Below are 15,830 nucleotides of genomic sequence, written 5' to 3' on the forward strand. Positions count from 1 at the left end.
TGTGTGTGTGTGTGTGTGTGTGTGTGTGTGTGTGTGTGTGTGTGTGTGTGTGTGTGTGTGTGTGTGGGTGGCCTATCATTGTTAAGTGCCACTCATCTCCCCATTCACAGCTCATGAATAGCTGGATGTATTTGATGGTGGTGCTTGAAGGCATCTTAGCAGCAGATTGAGCATTACAGCAGCAGGTGGAGGTGATGAGGTGATGAGGTGATGGAGGGAGGAGGCTGATGATGACAGCAGGAGATCTCATGTGGAAACCTGATACCCCAAAAATCACATCCGAGCTTTTCATCCAGCTCCTTTAATTAGCTTGTAACCGATGCAGAGACCGTTTCTCCGTTCAAACAGAAGGTCTCGCTGCTCAAAACTCATTTGGTTTTTTTGATATTTTGCTGGAATCTGCTGTTTTTGTTTTGTGGTCATTCATGCTAGTACTTAAATTCGACCACAATCAGATCTACGACCCCAAAGCGCCGCACATGAGCAGAAGAAGGACATTGACGTAAACAGCAGCGCTCTGTTGATGGAGGTAATATGGCGGCGCCATCTGGGGATCGATTTGATTTTCAGCAATGAGAGTCGACAGTTTTGTCACAAAATCACTGCAGAACAAGAGAAGCCAATAAACAGAAAGCATAACTAATAGCGATGGAGTTTGTGGAGCAGGAGTCTGTTTGGATGTGCAGTCAGAACTGAGAGTGGTGGGATTGGGATTGGGATTGGGATGTGATCCACTTCAGAGACACAAACTTCTTTAACCATTTCTGAATTCAGACTTTCAGGCGTTGTTTACGTCCAGATTTCCAGCCTCTGGATTGTTCTGGTGCAGAATAATGACGCTTGTTTAGATTAAATGAGAGCCGATGCAGAGGCGTAACAGGAAGGCGAACATAAAAACATTAGGTTTTTAGAAGCATCACTTTGATGTCCTTTTTTTAATAACAGACCTGAAAAATGTTTTATTACATTAGCTTTATAGAAATTACATTTGACAATTAAGGAGTTCTGAATTACTACTTCACGTACAAAAAAGTGTTTTAACTTTTTTACTGAGAATAAATTGGGACACAGATAAGTCCACAGTGGAAAAGCTGTGCATGCAGGAGTGAACGTCTTGGAGAAATTCCTGCACAATGCGCGCTGTCACATTCTCTCATGTCAAGTCTCCGTCTTTCTGCTCCTGCACATTGCAGTTCCCACCTACACCTGACTAAGTTCAAAGCACAAAGCTTCAGCATCGTGTTTGTCTTTTTACAGGTTTCTCATTATGTTGCAGAAACGTGAATGAGAATTCATTGTGTTTGATACAAACAGCATTACTTTTACTCCGCTGGGTTATTTTTGTCATTTCACAAGCTGCATGCAGAGTTTTGGAGCGACTGTAAGATACAGTAACATATTTTTTTTGATTATGAAACAAAACAAAAAGTTGCACAGAATGGAATAAAAAAAAGTTTTTTATTTTTTAAATTCTCTTCAGATCCTGTATTCAAAATGCTCTGACTGCTGCTGACTTTATTTAAAGTGATGCTGCACCAGTCTGTCGTAGAGAAGAGATCTGAGTCAAACCTGCCCTCATGTCAGGTCATGAGCTTCAGGTAGTGCCTGAAGGAACGAGGCTGCAGATACAAGCGGCTGAAATGAATTTCCTCTGCAGAGTGTCTGGACTCTCCCTGAGACAAAAGGTGATGAGCTCAGCCATCCAAGCTCGTCAGGACGCCTCCCTGGTGACCAGAGGAAGATGTGGGATTCCCCAGGAGAAACTGGCCCAAAGGGCCGGGAAGAGGGAAGTTTGGGCTTCCAAGACCCGAACCCCCAGAATAAATACAAGCTGGTTCTGCTGCCCTTCAGACCAGATCTTTTTCAAACACAAGCCGTTTTCACCAAGACGATCCCAGAAGGAGAACAGGGTACGGCTGAAACCCGGCCTGCTGGGTCCCGACCCATTCAACCCACCCAGTTGGACTCAATCTGAAGCTCATGGCTTTGTGTCCCAATAACATGAATGAAGAGAAATTACAAATGGTAAAGAGTTGAAAGGACATTTTCTGTGAATGTGTTTCAGACTGCAGGAATTCAGAGGTTATTAATAAAAATGCTGAAACTGACGAGTTTTGGTTTCATGTCGGTTTTGAAATAAAAACTGTAAAAATAAACCAAAGAACCAAGTTTTGTCTGTTTTCTGTTTATTTTCTTTTTTCTCACTTGTAGCGCATGCAGTACAAATAACCTCATAGTCCATGTTGCAGTGAAATATTAGAAGAAAGCAGCAGGTGAAAATGGGTTTTATTAGATTACGCTGCTGGCTGAATCGTCGCTTTTGTTTGTTTTTCATCCTCTGACAATATCCTGTCACAGTTTGATATCAGCTCCTCTCTATCTGCTCAGATCTGTTTATATGAGGGCAGCTGACATCAAGTTCATTTCCAGGCAAACATATTGTCCAAGTGTTGACAGGAGGGTTTATTTTTCCTCCATTTTGTTCTGGTTGAGCTCTCCGACTTGCCTGATGGCGCCACGGCACAGTAAACATCATCAAAACCCGGAGAACAGAGAGAAAAACCAAAAATTAAAGGCAGGCTCCATTAAACGGACATGTGGTTCAGCTTAACTCCACTGCTCAGGTCTTTACAGTAAAGATTTTGCTCTCTTCACCTGGGCTCGTTTCAGTACCACCGCTGGTCCTGATCACATTTGAAGTAATAAAGATTTTCATTCCACTCTCCCTGTCTGCAGCTGCCTCCCTCACAATTTCCATCAACATTTCTCACAGCTCAGCCTCACACCGTCTGCAATATTGGCACTCCCCCACATCTTCACTCCAAGGTTAATGCAGCCCATCAGTCTAGTGGAGCCGCTCACTGCTGCAGGCCCAGAGGCTTGGAGGAGCATCCAGCTGATGCAGGTTTATTAAAACTGATCCCATTTAATCCCAACAGCAACACATTTATGAGCAAATATACATGTTCATTTCAATACATTTGAATTTCATTGAAAAGTCCATTTATTTCAGTAATTCAACTCAAATGTTAAACTTTGAAACACAGTGATGTATCATAAACTAGTTTTTAATGCTGTATGGTTTAGGTTTCTCAGGAAAAGTGGACATTATATCAGACGCACAAAAACATATTTCTAATGCTGACATGTTGCTTTATTAAAACTGTGTGCATGTACATAGAGAAGAGAGAAAAGACCGTCCCTTAACAAGAAGAAACCTCCAGCAGAACCAGAACCTGAGCGGCCGTCTGACCGGAGCAGAGACACAAAACCAGGATCAGTGTCCAGGAAAAGGACAGAGTTAATGGCAGCAGTAGAGGCTGTAGCAGCTTTATCTAGGAGAGAAAAACATTTTAAATCTGAGCCGGTTTTATAAACCCAAAGGATGAAAGAGCAAAAGAGAGTTTGTCATGATAAAAGTTCAGCTGGTAGCTTGACTGGGAGAGAGGTGGATTATACTGGTGTGAACCTCTGTGTTCCCCATGTTTCTGATTTTGCAGCATCTTCAATGTTGTTCATCAAACAGACATTTGGGTTTGTTGCTAATTTGCAAATGCTGGTTTTAAGATAATAAACAGTGGACAGATAATCTAGGAGCTCTAAGGAACTTTAAACTCCAGAAAAGTTCAAAGTTTAAAAAAATAACTTCTATTTAATTCCCAAGTAGATTTTGTTCAGACTGCCTCTTTCTTAAAATGTTTCCATATATAAAAGTTAAAGTATTAACTTTGAGTCTGCGTTGTGTTTTTACTTCAGTAGGTAACCTTGTCCTCCATGTGGAACCCGTCTCTCCTTTTTCTCCTCCAGTCTTTGCATCCAGCACTAAATTTGCAGCGCATCAAAACAGGGAGCAGACTGCAGATGAACCCACCATATGTTTAAACTAATGACTGATTGCACCCAGTGTAAACATGGTTCAAGGGCATTGATTTTTTTTTTTCAGGGGCCGTTGCCTCTTTTGTCATTGATTCACTTTATCACTCCCTTCACTACTCCTTTTCTCATGTCGAGACGTGCCTGTGGCTATCATTTGTCCAATACTTTGGTGCTCCAATAGTGATTTCTGGGCCTGGTAATTGATGTACTTTGGCTGTACGGGCACTATTGTCGCCCCGGCCACAGAAACATGGCAGGCTGTAAAATTAAGAATGATTGCCACACAGGTTGTCTGTCCCATTGACTCTGTAAACTTGTTAAATGCTAAGGGCTTCATGAAATGCTGCTCTGGAAACCAATACAGAAAACATTTAGTCTTGATTCTCAACCTTTCGCCTCAGTCCAGAACTGTAATATCCCATGTTGGTCTAAAATAGATGGATGACTGGAATCTAAAACATGTAATTCAAACCTAAATGTATTACTTCATAAAATATAAACAAATATTTTTAAGAAATATAAAAAACTGTGCAAACTTAAGTGTTAAATTTGCACCATATGTATAGATACTAATTAAAACTCCTTGAGTTATTATCAATAATTGTTTTTAATGTTCTATAAACTAATATGTGTGTTGATTTGCCTCATTTTAAGGAGGCAAATCAACCAGTACCCTCACTGGAAACCATTATGCTGCCAATGGGATTGTGTGACCCTTCGATATCACTGAATTCAGGTCACTGCCATGGCCGCACGTCTAAAAAAAATAAAACATGTAGCCCAGGTGAAGACTTCCTTTAAAGAACGGATTTGTGTCAGAAACTCTGTCATTTGAGCGCGGCACCCTGATCAGGTGTCATGAGAGTCCAGTGTTGAAAGCTCTTTGCTGCTGGTGATTCTGCTGCCAACTGTTGTTATAACAAAGATCCTGTCAGCTGAGGCATGTGGAGCACAGAGATCACCAACCATCTTCAGGCAACAAGTCCAGACTTCATGTGGCCTCCAGAATAACTCTGGAGCTTCATGGAGCCGTTACAGAAACTAGAGAGAATCATCTGAACTCTTCGTTCTGTTGAATACATAAAACGCTGAGTTACAGAAATTAAATGTTTTTACTGTCATTCCATTGGATCGTCTCTCTTTCCAGATCTAAATCAGATCAAATATTGAAATACTTGACTCTGATTTTATTCGTTAAAACAATTTGTGGTTTCCATATTTGTGAAGTAGTTTTCCCAAAATGCTACTAAAATCTCTGCCCATCTTGTTGCCGTGGACAACATGGTGGATTTTCTCGCCTCTTGAGTCGAATCGATCATCACAGATCTTCTGGGTTTTTTTTATTTTGGGACAAATAATCCTCATTTTCAGTTTCTGGTTTTGGGAATCTGACAGTTTGATCTTATTATAGTGAGTCAAATTGGATACTTCTGTTGGCCTGAAAGACAACATGACTGCTGCGACTGAAATTAATTAGACTGTCATCAGATTTGAATGTGATCTGTTTTCTATGTTTATGTATAAAAACACCCAGTTAAATTTAGTTTATTGGACCGAAAGATGAAAATAGTTCACATTCCTCGGATGCTTGGAAACGGTTTCAGTCACACTTCAGGGATGTTTTCCAGTTTCCTTGAATTTCTTCCTAAAAGAGAAGAAATTCTATATTATAATTTATTTAGACTGTATCTGTTTTTTATGTCTGTTATTCGCCATCAGTAAGTAAACTACTAAATTGTTCTTCACATTAGAGTTAAAAGTTTGATGTTTTTGTTTTCCTAAACTCAGAAACTTGTCCTAAACCAAACATAATAATTTCCTGTCATTTAGTATAATCATCATTAGTGGTGACACTTAAAGAGAGTTACAACCTCATGTGGCCAAACAAGTATTGTACATAATATATTCACAAAGTAGATGTACTTGTAAAAGATGCTAATGGCATTAGTTCTTACCAGATGTTAATAACACATGTAGTCTCCACATTCAGTGAAAGAAAATATTAGTTATGTGTTATAAAATGGGATGAAATGGAAAAAAATGAGTTTTTCCTGAAATGTTTCTAACACTTTGTACTTTGTGATTCACCATCTTTCGTGCATCATTAGAAATATATTAATTATTGCATCACTTTGGGTTAAAAAACTTATTGAAAGATAATCGACATCCAGTAATTATCCAACAGGAGGCTCGATCTGTTTTTTTAGTTCAATATACACTGCTCAAAAAAATAAAGGGAACACTTAAACAACACAATATAACTCCAAGTAAATCAAACTTCTGTGAAATCAAACTGTCCACTTAGGAAGCAACACTGGTTGACAACGGGGACCCTCGTCGGGTCAATCAGTGTTGCTTCCTAAGTGGACAGTTTGATTTCACAGAAGTTTGATTTATATTGTGTTGTTTAAGTGTTCCCTTTATTTTTTTGAGCAGTATATTTATAAACTATGCAGATCTCAGTCCTACCCAGAACTTTGTTCTAATTCAACCTTTGAGTGGTAAAAATATAAACTATTGGCTTCTGATTTTCTGATTAAATATTCTTTGATTTGCTTGTATTATTGGTACCGTGTCCATCTCATGTTATTTAGTTTATTTCAGTTCAGAAAGCACTTTTTAATCCCCAATGAAAAATACTAATGGAAATTTAATCTGTTTGAATGGATCAGTGTCATCAAGTGAAATCCTGTTTGCTTTCTGATGACTGTGCTGCTCGTGGTTGAGTGCGCTGCCCCCTGTGGAACTGCACGGTATTGGCCCAATGGGTCGATCAGTGTTGGCCTGACTGACACGTTGTTGTCTGTTATGGATTCTTTTATCTGCCCCCCTATAATTTTTTGTAATGATCTTACAGGCCTTGTGATAAAATTCTTCTACGTCCACCAGGTGTCAGACTTCCCAGAGGATCAGCTCTTGGTCGCCGTTTTTCCAGGACTTCCAACAGCTGCAGAACTTTTCCTGCTACCCAACAAGAACCAGTCTGAGGGCAAGAAGAGGAGTGAGGAAGAGCTAGAGAAGGTTGGCATAATCTACCGTTTTAGAAATGAATGGAAACCAATCAGATTTAGGCTTCAGGGTGTAAATGTCTTCTCTCCTCCACCCAACAGGCGTCCAGCGTCATCGTAAGCGCACTGAACCAAAACCTTGTGGAGTTTGAGCTGAAGCCCGGCGTCAGAGTCATCGTCTACAACACACAGCTAACGCTGGGTGAGGAAGGTTTCCTCTTCCTGCTTCCTATCCCGTCATTAAGCTGTCAGCAGTAATGTTGTCCTCTGACAGGCGTTAATTCATTTTAGCAATTTCTGTTGTGGGAGTGTGGAGAAAACCGAATGGTAATAACCGTGTTTTGACAACAAGAAATTTTTCTTTGGTCTGCCAATTAAAATTCCTTTCAGTCGGCTTCCATCGGAAAGGCGCGGGAACACAGGGGAGCGTGGGAGGGGCCGGGTTTTGAGTGGAGCTCCTTGAGACGAGGGATCTTTTATGCCTGCCATCAAAAGCTGAACATCTGTTCCATTTCTTATGCAGCCATCCAACCACAAAATGAGTGTTACACTGAGTATAATTATGTTGATTATTTAGTCCTTGAGAAGGAACAGTGTACAATTTGAGGGCAGAGATGGAATTAGGGATTGAGAAGTTGTTAACTGCTTGGAAGGAGAAAGCTGGTTGACAGTTTTGGCCCTTGAGTTCAGTTTGTGTGATTCATGGAGACAAAGAGACTTTAAACGGCGCGGCTGGAATAGAAAGCTCTACTTTTTATTGACCTAAAGCCTGGTGGTCCTCTGAGTCTCCTGGCCCTTTCTACTAGACAAACACACATTGTATTCTTTGCCTGGCTGGTTTTATTAGCCACACTATTTCTGACTCTGTAGCTCAAAGTGCACAGCTTTAACAGCCAGATACTCCTGCAGTGTGCTGCAACTCTAATGACATTGGTGCTGTACCCAGCTGGATCCTTCTTTATATATCACCTCCCAAGAAAAGGTCTGAAAAGCCTTCAAGCGGCGCGACAAAGGTCGCCAGCACGCGCACTCCGAGTCGCGGGTCTCAGGAGAACTCTGGAAGCCGTGGAAATGGCGTTATTTCCCCGTGAATGACGGAGGAGGCAAACGTTCCTGCAGACATAGAAACAATGAGAGGAATTTAATGAGGGCGCCTTGTGAGATAAACCATGCACAGTGATATTAATATTCTAAAGTGCAAATGGGCTCCTGTATGAAATAACTGTGCAGGAAAGCATTTCAAATCCAGCTGAAAAGTGTGAATTTCCTGCTGTTGTCACCTGCTCAGAAACAATTTCATGCTGCTACACCTTCAGATGTTCCAGATATTAAAATAAATCCTAGCGACTTAATGGCTTATTGCCATGCAAATTAGCTGAGGACACATGCGAAGAGGGAATGTTTTAAGGAAAACCTTTCATGCAATTAAGTTACATCATTAAAGAGCAGTAAACAGAGAAGAAGAAATGCTTCTGTGCTCTGTTTTTTTCTTTAAAGCACCACCACCTTTCTCGCTGGACACTGTGTTAGATTCCTTTTAATTGTTTATTACCGTCTGGATAAGCCCAAAAATCCCTCTGAAAAATCATCAGGCAAACAAAAAGTCATTAAATTCAAAGCCATATGTCTTGGGTGGATTCCCACCAACAATGTTTAGTCTGCTGTAATCAAACTCCAGTGTGTTTGTGTAGACAGTCCGCTTTGTTTGGGGCGGCGTCCATGTTTAATGAACTCTGATGCCGACCAAAACGGCACTTAAAACCCTCGATCTCAGCTTGTGGAACTGAAGTCTGAAGGTGCAGCTTGAATGCATGTGAACACCAAGCGAACCAGAGTCTGTCGGCTATGGCAGGAAACTACAAGCTGTGAAAACAACCTTAGATGCTTAAACTGTTGTTTTTCTGCATCAGTTCAGTTGCAAAGGTTTACCTGTAAAATGAAAAGTCAGATGCAGACATGGAGTCACTCCAAACGTAGCCTGGCTCTGGTTTTACATCAGACCTCTACAGGAGTTTTCTTTCACTTCACACACAAATACTGAACAATGAAGGGCGATGAGAGGAAGAGCTGAATATTTCAGAACCAATATCATTTTTATGTCCTATTTAAGCCTGTATGGAAAGATCCATGATGAACCAATCACACAGAACACAGGAAACGGAGGAGATTATTTATTTTCCTAATCTGAGCAGAAACAGTAAAATGAGTGATGGAGAACCTGAACTGCATGGGTGGACCAGAAGTTTACATCCTTTAATTAAATAATGAATTTCATATTAGTTTTTGTCAGCTAATGATGTATTTCTATCTGTTCCTCCTCTGGGTTAATTATGTCATTTAAACAAGAAATAATTGTTTGCAGTTTGTCTTCACTCTGCATTTTCTGTAATCCACATTTTATCCAAGATCCTCAAGTTAAATACAGACATTTTCCCAAATCTTTTAAACTTATCCTGAACTTAAAGGCGCCAACATGAAACTTATTCCATGAAAATGATCCCAATATAATTATTACAGAACACACATAGTTCTGGAGCAGGTTTGCATTTTTATTATTTTATTCTTTATTTGGATCTTTTCTTTAAACCCATTATTATTATTATTATTATTATTATTATTATTATTATTATTATTATTGTTATTATTATTATTATTATTATTGTTATTATTATTATTGTTATTATTATTATTATTATTGTTATTATTATTATTATCATTATTATTATTATTATTGTTGTTGTTGTTGTGACCACATGTAGGTCTTAGATTTGTGATATCAGGTCAGTGTGAGCATGAGGTGAGATGAAGATGACTCCTCTTCCTCAGCTCGTCCCTGTCTGTGTCCACAGCGCCGCTGGTGGACTCCAGTCCCAGACACAGCAGCTCTGCGATGCTCATGCTCCTCTCGGTGGTGTTCCTGGGCCTCGCCGTCTTCCTCATCTACAAGTTTAAGAGGTTCATCCACTTTCTGCTGCAGGGTCACATCCAGCTCCGACATGCGACTCTTCCTCTGTTCTCCGTTACTGATGGGAGCAGATTAACACGGCCTGTTCCAATCAGCTGCAGTCAGATTTGATGCTTTGAGTCTGAAAGCTTCAGTCAAACGCTGCCTTTACTTTTTTACTGGTTAATGCATCAGGCTTGCTCTGCAATCAGCCATAAAATTGCAGAAAAAGTATCTCTTAAGTGGTTTGATATGCAGAGTTTGTGCTTTTATTTGCTGAATAAATTATTTCGTCCTCAAAGTGATTATTTTGAAAACTCAGTGGGAATGTGAAAACACTGGAATCCATTAATTATGGATCTGTAATTTCTCCTGTCAGTCAGAGGAAAGACATTTTTTAGGGAATCATACAGTCGACAAACCAGAACAATTAATAACTGGAATGAAGAGTAATTAGAAATAAATTGGATAGAGTTTGAATAAAACGATATTAGATGAGAATTATGCAGAGTTCCAATGTTGCTGTTATTTTCATATAAATAAGTTGCAGAAATGTAATTACATTGAAGATGATTTTAACCTTGGAATGCAAATATTTGCTTTGGCAGACAAAGTCGCACTCTTTGAAATGAGCTTGTGCACAAACAGATGATTGGGTGTCACAGTAATCACTTCAGATGCAACAGAAACGGCTCTGTGGCCGACTGACTGAGTCTTCCCTCTCTAATCCGTAGAAAAATACCTTGGATCAACATATACGCTGAGGTGAACCAGGAGAAGGAGCAGGAGATGATTGGCTCGGTCGGTCAGGCCGACGGCACGCCGAAAATCACTCTGAGCGAGTTCACAGCGTCCAAAGAGCTCATGGAGAAGGAACTGGATGCCCGGGTCAAGAGTAAGTCAAAGTCACCGTTTGTCTGGAGAAGCTGCTGCTTCCAGCTGCCAGTCTGCAGGGCGGATGTGATTCAGCTCAGTCAACACAGACATGAAGCATCTCCTCTCACCAGTTTTATTCATTCAGAGAAAAAGGCTTAAAAATAAGCATATAGTTTAATGTAAACATTTGCTTGAAACTGGGTTATAAATGATTTGGGTTTTAGTGAAATTGTATCACATCAGTGAGATACGACCTTATGACCTGACACTTGAAGAAAGTGGTTATTCTTAGACATTGGTGGGCACTAATGCCAGCTGATGGGTTAGATTAATGTTTAACCTAAACATTAATCATAAACATTAGCTCCACTAATGCTAAAGCACCATATTTACAGGATATTTAGTGGAAACTGATGCTGTTTTTAAAAGCTAAAGTCGTTTAATTATAAATGTCTCTGGAAGATTGATAAACTAACACCTGTAAGATATTCTGGGGTAAAAAGGGAAAACATTTAACTACTGGATTCATTCTTATCAGTCGACAAATAAAACTACAACACAGATGCTGAACTTTATTCAACTGAAAGTTTACAAAAAAGTAAATTAGAGAGTAAAGTCAGCAAAGAGTCTAAAGAGAAATAAAGTCTACTGGAGGCAGTGAGCTCACCACTGGTGGGAAATGTCAGGCAGTCAGTGGGAATCTTACTTCCCAGTTGATGCTTAAAGCAGGAAATTTGGGGATTTGAGGAAGTTTGCTGGGTGACTGGATCAGAGCAAAATGCAGCTCCTGTCAGGTTTCCTTGGTCTGGATGGTCAGCGGCTGCTAAAGGGCAGGAAGAGAGGTGAAAGGCCAACGGAGTCAGGAATACGAGAACAAAGACCCGTGTTGTTTGGTCCAACAAATGAGGTTCTGAGGCTCAAACTGGTGAAGAAGATCATACTGGTTTAGATGGGAAGAGGTCAGAACACAAAACTCATCCCAGTTTGTTGCTCAGGAGCTGCACAGCTGCAGACCAGTCAGTGACCGGTCCTGGTAAAGAACCATCAATGGGTCCGTGATCAGAACTGGACCTCGGGGTGATGGAGGACGGTGGTCCAGTCTGCAGGGATGAATCCGCTTTAGCATTTCTGTTTGGTTGTAAAAGACATTTTGTTACTTTTCACTGTTTTGCAGATTCGTTTTTAAAGCAAAAGGACAAATCATGAAATCTTTTATTAAATTCCATCAGGATTCAGATAATTTTAAACATTTTTTCTCACGACTGAAATAACCTGATGAGGACATCAGACCTCAGAAAACCCTGACAGTTTTATTGGGCTTCTGGAGTCATAAATCAATGCACTATTAATAATAATTCCTTGATGTAGTTTTGTTTTATGTTTCTGAACAAATCTGTTCAGTTGTCAAAATACGACTCTTTAGATTCACAACCAGCTGTTATAAACACCACTCTCTGTTTTCTTTAGTTAGCAGCAAAAGACTGGAAACAATTAATGAAGTGTGTGATTATTTGAGAACCTTTTCTATAGTTATTACACTCAGTGGGCATTTTTTGTCCCTATGTCATTTACACCCACAGAACCTTGTGATTAGCATTGAATTACGAGGCATTAATGCCAAAATAGCCATTTGTTCTGGAAAAGTGAAAGTCACAGTTGTGAAGTGACAGAAGTGAACAAAGTGTCGGTTCTTTGTCTGATTGATTCTGTGTTTTCTGCTCAGGAGGAGTCGGAAACGCCTGCGAGAACACAAGGGAGATCCCAAACTGTACCAGCGTGTAGAAGCTGCGGTTTGTGTTCAGAGCGAGTGTCACAGTGTCCGGGCTTCTTCTCTATTTCTGTTTTGTAATTCTAAACACAACTGATGTTAATAGTTTTTCTAAAAGGCCTCATTTATACAGACTTGCATGGATGTCTCGTTGGGCAACATCCAATGCAGCGATGGGATCTCTGCTACGACGACGAGACTTTTGGGTTTCCGTGGATGTAAACGCTCCATTCATTTGCTGAGGGAATTATCTTTTGTGGATGAGTTCTGTACATTTCCTGAGATGTTTGCTTTGAAAATCATTTCTGCCTAAATGTAGACTATATTGTCAGAGTCTTCAATCAAACAGGGAATATTACTGAAATGTATAGTATTATCTTTTGTTCTGTTCCATGTAAATATCCTTTCTACATGCTCGTAGTCTTATGGCGGCGGCGTGAGATCTGACGGCCGTCTGTTTTTGAAGGTGTGTTTAAAACGTCAGACATCGCTCACGGAGAAACATTTTGCTTTGCTGACGTCCTTGACTTGTGCATGTTCCTACTGAGGACACGGTTTCTGTGTTGTAGATAAGCAAGTGTTGTAAATAGTTCTTTTCTAAACATTCGTCTAAGCCCAGTCGGTTCTGGCCAGGTTCTGTTCTGCCGTCATCCTCTTCAGTTGCTGTTGAAACGGGTCGATCTGCTAATGTTCAGCTGCCGTTACCAGATTTACTCTGCAAGCAAAACATGGCGGATCAACATGAGGAGGATTGTGTATAATATATTTATATTTTCAGTAGAAATATACTCGAGATAACCAGACATTTTAACTAGATGAGTGTCCTTGAACCAAACATTAAAAGCTTCTGGCATCATTGCCTCCATTTTGATTGTCCTGCTTTGTGGGGACCAGGTCTGCAGTTCACAGCATTTTAGAGCAACTTTGGAAAAAATGGTGACATTTTCATAATGTACAGAAAATACTTTGTTCTAACTCAAAAGATAATGAAAAAGTCCTGACCCAGATTGTCAAACATTTAACAGACGGACAAAAACAACGTGTTTTGATGAAGCTTTATGATCCGTATGAGAGGAAAAACTGAGGGTGGCAAAACAGCAATAAAGACAAAATGTTGAGATTAAAGTTTCTATATAAAGATTAAAGCCAACACTAACAATGCTTTATGTAAAGGAGCTCATAAAATATAATCAGGATTTAATAACAGATACATTCTCTCTGATGTGGTCAGTTGTTCTATTGATTTTGTTGATGTTTTGTGTAAAACACTAAAATCTGTCCTCCCTAAAACAATCAGTTATGTGAACGTGAAGTAACAAAACTGTTTTTCCTGTTTGTTTCCTCTTTTTTTATCAAATTCTTCCTGCAACAAAACATTTTAGCTCTGATTTTTGTGCCACTTGTGACATTATTGACCCAAATACACTTAAACCAGAATTAGACATTTTTTCTTTTTGAATGCACCTTAAGAAACTCTGCATTTTTGTGAAATCTTTCAGTGGACATTTACACGGTGAACCTCCGTCTACTCAGGGTTCAGATTTTTCACTGGAACCTAAATCCAGAGGAGTTACGTAAGACGAGCCAGTTGGTAGATTTTTTTGAAGAGCATATATAAATAATGGGCAGAGCCCCAAAGGAAGACTGGATGTTAGCTTCTGCATTAGTGCAGGACCGTTTCTGCTGCATATTAATGCATGTTTGGTGTCTGAACTATTAGAACATCAGCTGTGGTACCAAACCCTCTCTGGTACCAGGGATCCACTGAACCTCATCACCCAGGTTTCTGCTTTGTTTTTTTACGGTGTGTTTAGGGCACCCTTAAAAAACTGAGCCATGTGACGGCTCCAGCTGTGTTTTTGTTTTTAGTGGGAGGTCAGAAGATTTAAATCATTTCAGAACCAGATTCAGATCAAGTCACTTTTATTTCCTGATTGCAGAGGGTGTACTTTTTTTTCCTTAGCTAAACTCTGCCAGGTTTCTTTACCAAAAAATGACCCGACAGTCTAGGACAGCAGAGCAGTTGATGTATTAATGCAGCTGAACCTGCTAATACAATTTGAAATAAGGCAGAGTTTCTCCCTTCGTGTTGCACTGTGACTATAATGAGAGAAAGCTGGACGGCTAAGCCGAAGATCCCAGCATGCACTGCTTCCCCACAAGCTCATGTAAACATCTAGAAGAGAAGAGAGTCCTCAGCATCAGACACACATGCAGTAACCGAACAGAGGACTGATGCTTGTTACTGCATACAGAACTGAACCAAGGTTATTTCCAGCTTTATTGAATTCACATCGTGTCAGAGCTGAGGATTGTTTGGATACTTTTTTATTGCAGCTTTCATTTGATCCGACTTCTTTCATCCATATGAGATCAGGAGAAAAGCACACAAAAGGAAACTTTGGGAAACAGGAAGTAAAGTTAGTGTGGATGATGGTGAACAGCCACGAGTGCAAAGACTTCTGGGATAATTTATGATGCTAATGTGTTGAACTGCAGCATTTAATGAAGGTATGGTTGTGTAAACACAGGGTTGTCCAGGCTGTGTTTGGCCAATGCTGCAACACCATGAACAGGAGACGCCTGTTACAAGTGGCATCTGTTCAATGTTGTTGTTTAAGTTGTGCAGCGTTAAATAAACTCTGGATGTGCAGTAAAACCTGGAACCTGGGACTCTTGGAAAAGTTTGTAACTTTTCATGTTGGTGTCGGATGTGGGATCAACTAAATGTTGGTGAAGATGGAGAATCTGAACAAACCACTGACCTGGTCATTTTTCATTTGGAAGCAGGCGTAACGGTCCCACAAGTCGCTGCTACTCCCTCTTGCCACCATTCATTTTCTCTAAAGGCTGGTCAATTTGTCAAAGGTTTTTGGATAAAAACTTTATTAAATATAGTTTTCCATTCAAATTGGTGGAAATGAAACAACATCCTTAAGGATTTAGAAGCAAATGAACCAGCTGGTGGTTAGAGAGCATTTCTCTGAAACCGAGGAAAACTGAATGTTCCAGACATTGTTTGGAAAACAGCATAACTCCTTTAAAACTGATTGTAAAGAAGAGAAATACAAAGTGCCGAAAATGAATCTAAAATGGTTTAAAATGGAAGAAAAGGAAGAAACCAGACCAACTGGGAGAAAACTCAACCAATGATCAGTTCAGCTGTGCGAGTACTTTAAAAATGAAAAGATCCTTTTGTGAAGGATCAGCACAGGTGTGACGGTATGAGGATGTTTCTCCTGCCATGATGTTATTTATCACACACCAGAGGTCAGGAAAGCCCTGGAGTCATTATTTTTTTTAGTCTAGTGGCCTTTATTTGAAAGTAGTAGTTTGGGGGGAGACATGCGGCAAATGT

General features: G+C 40.0%; 1 protein-coding gene across 3 annotated transcripts in view; it reads left to right on the forward strand.

Moving 5' to 3' along the window:
* sorcs3a (sortilin related VPS10 domain containing receptor 3a) overlaps positions 1 to 13,337 on the forward strand; it is a 222,596-nt gene extending 209,259 nt beyond the window's left edge. For all 3 annotated transcript variants that reach the window (XM_008422187.2, XM_008422199.2, XM_008422206.2), the window contains 5 exons: positions 6,766 to 6,897; positions 6,987 to 7,086; positions 9,734 to 9,839; positions 10,563 to 10,723; positions 12,428 to 13,337. In XM_008422187.2, the coding sequence (XP_008420409.1) occupies positions 6,766 to 6,897; positions 6,987 to 7,086; positions 9,734 to 9,839; positions 10,563 to 10,723; positions 12,428 to 12,486 (558 nt within the window). In that variant the 3' untranslated portion in view covers positions 12,487 to 13,337. The remainder of the gene's footprint in view (positions 1 to 6,765; positions 6,898 to 6,986; positions 7,087 to 9,733; positions 9,840 to 10,562; positions 10,724 to 12,427) is intronic.
* The last annotated feature ends 2,493 nt before the right edge of the window (positions 13,338 to 15,830 follow it).

The sequence above is a fragment of the Poecilia reticulata genome, linkage group LG1 (assembly GCF_000633615.1).
Source record: "Poecilia reticulata strain Guanapo linkage group LG1, Guppy_female_1.0+MT, whole genome shotgun sequence".
NCBI lineage: Eukaryota > Metazoa > Chordata > Actinopteri > Cyprinodontiformes > Poeciliidae > Poecilia > Poecilia reticulata.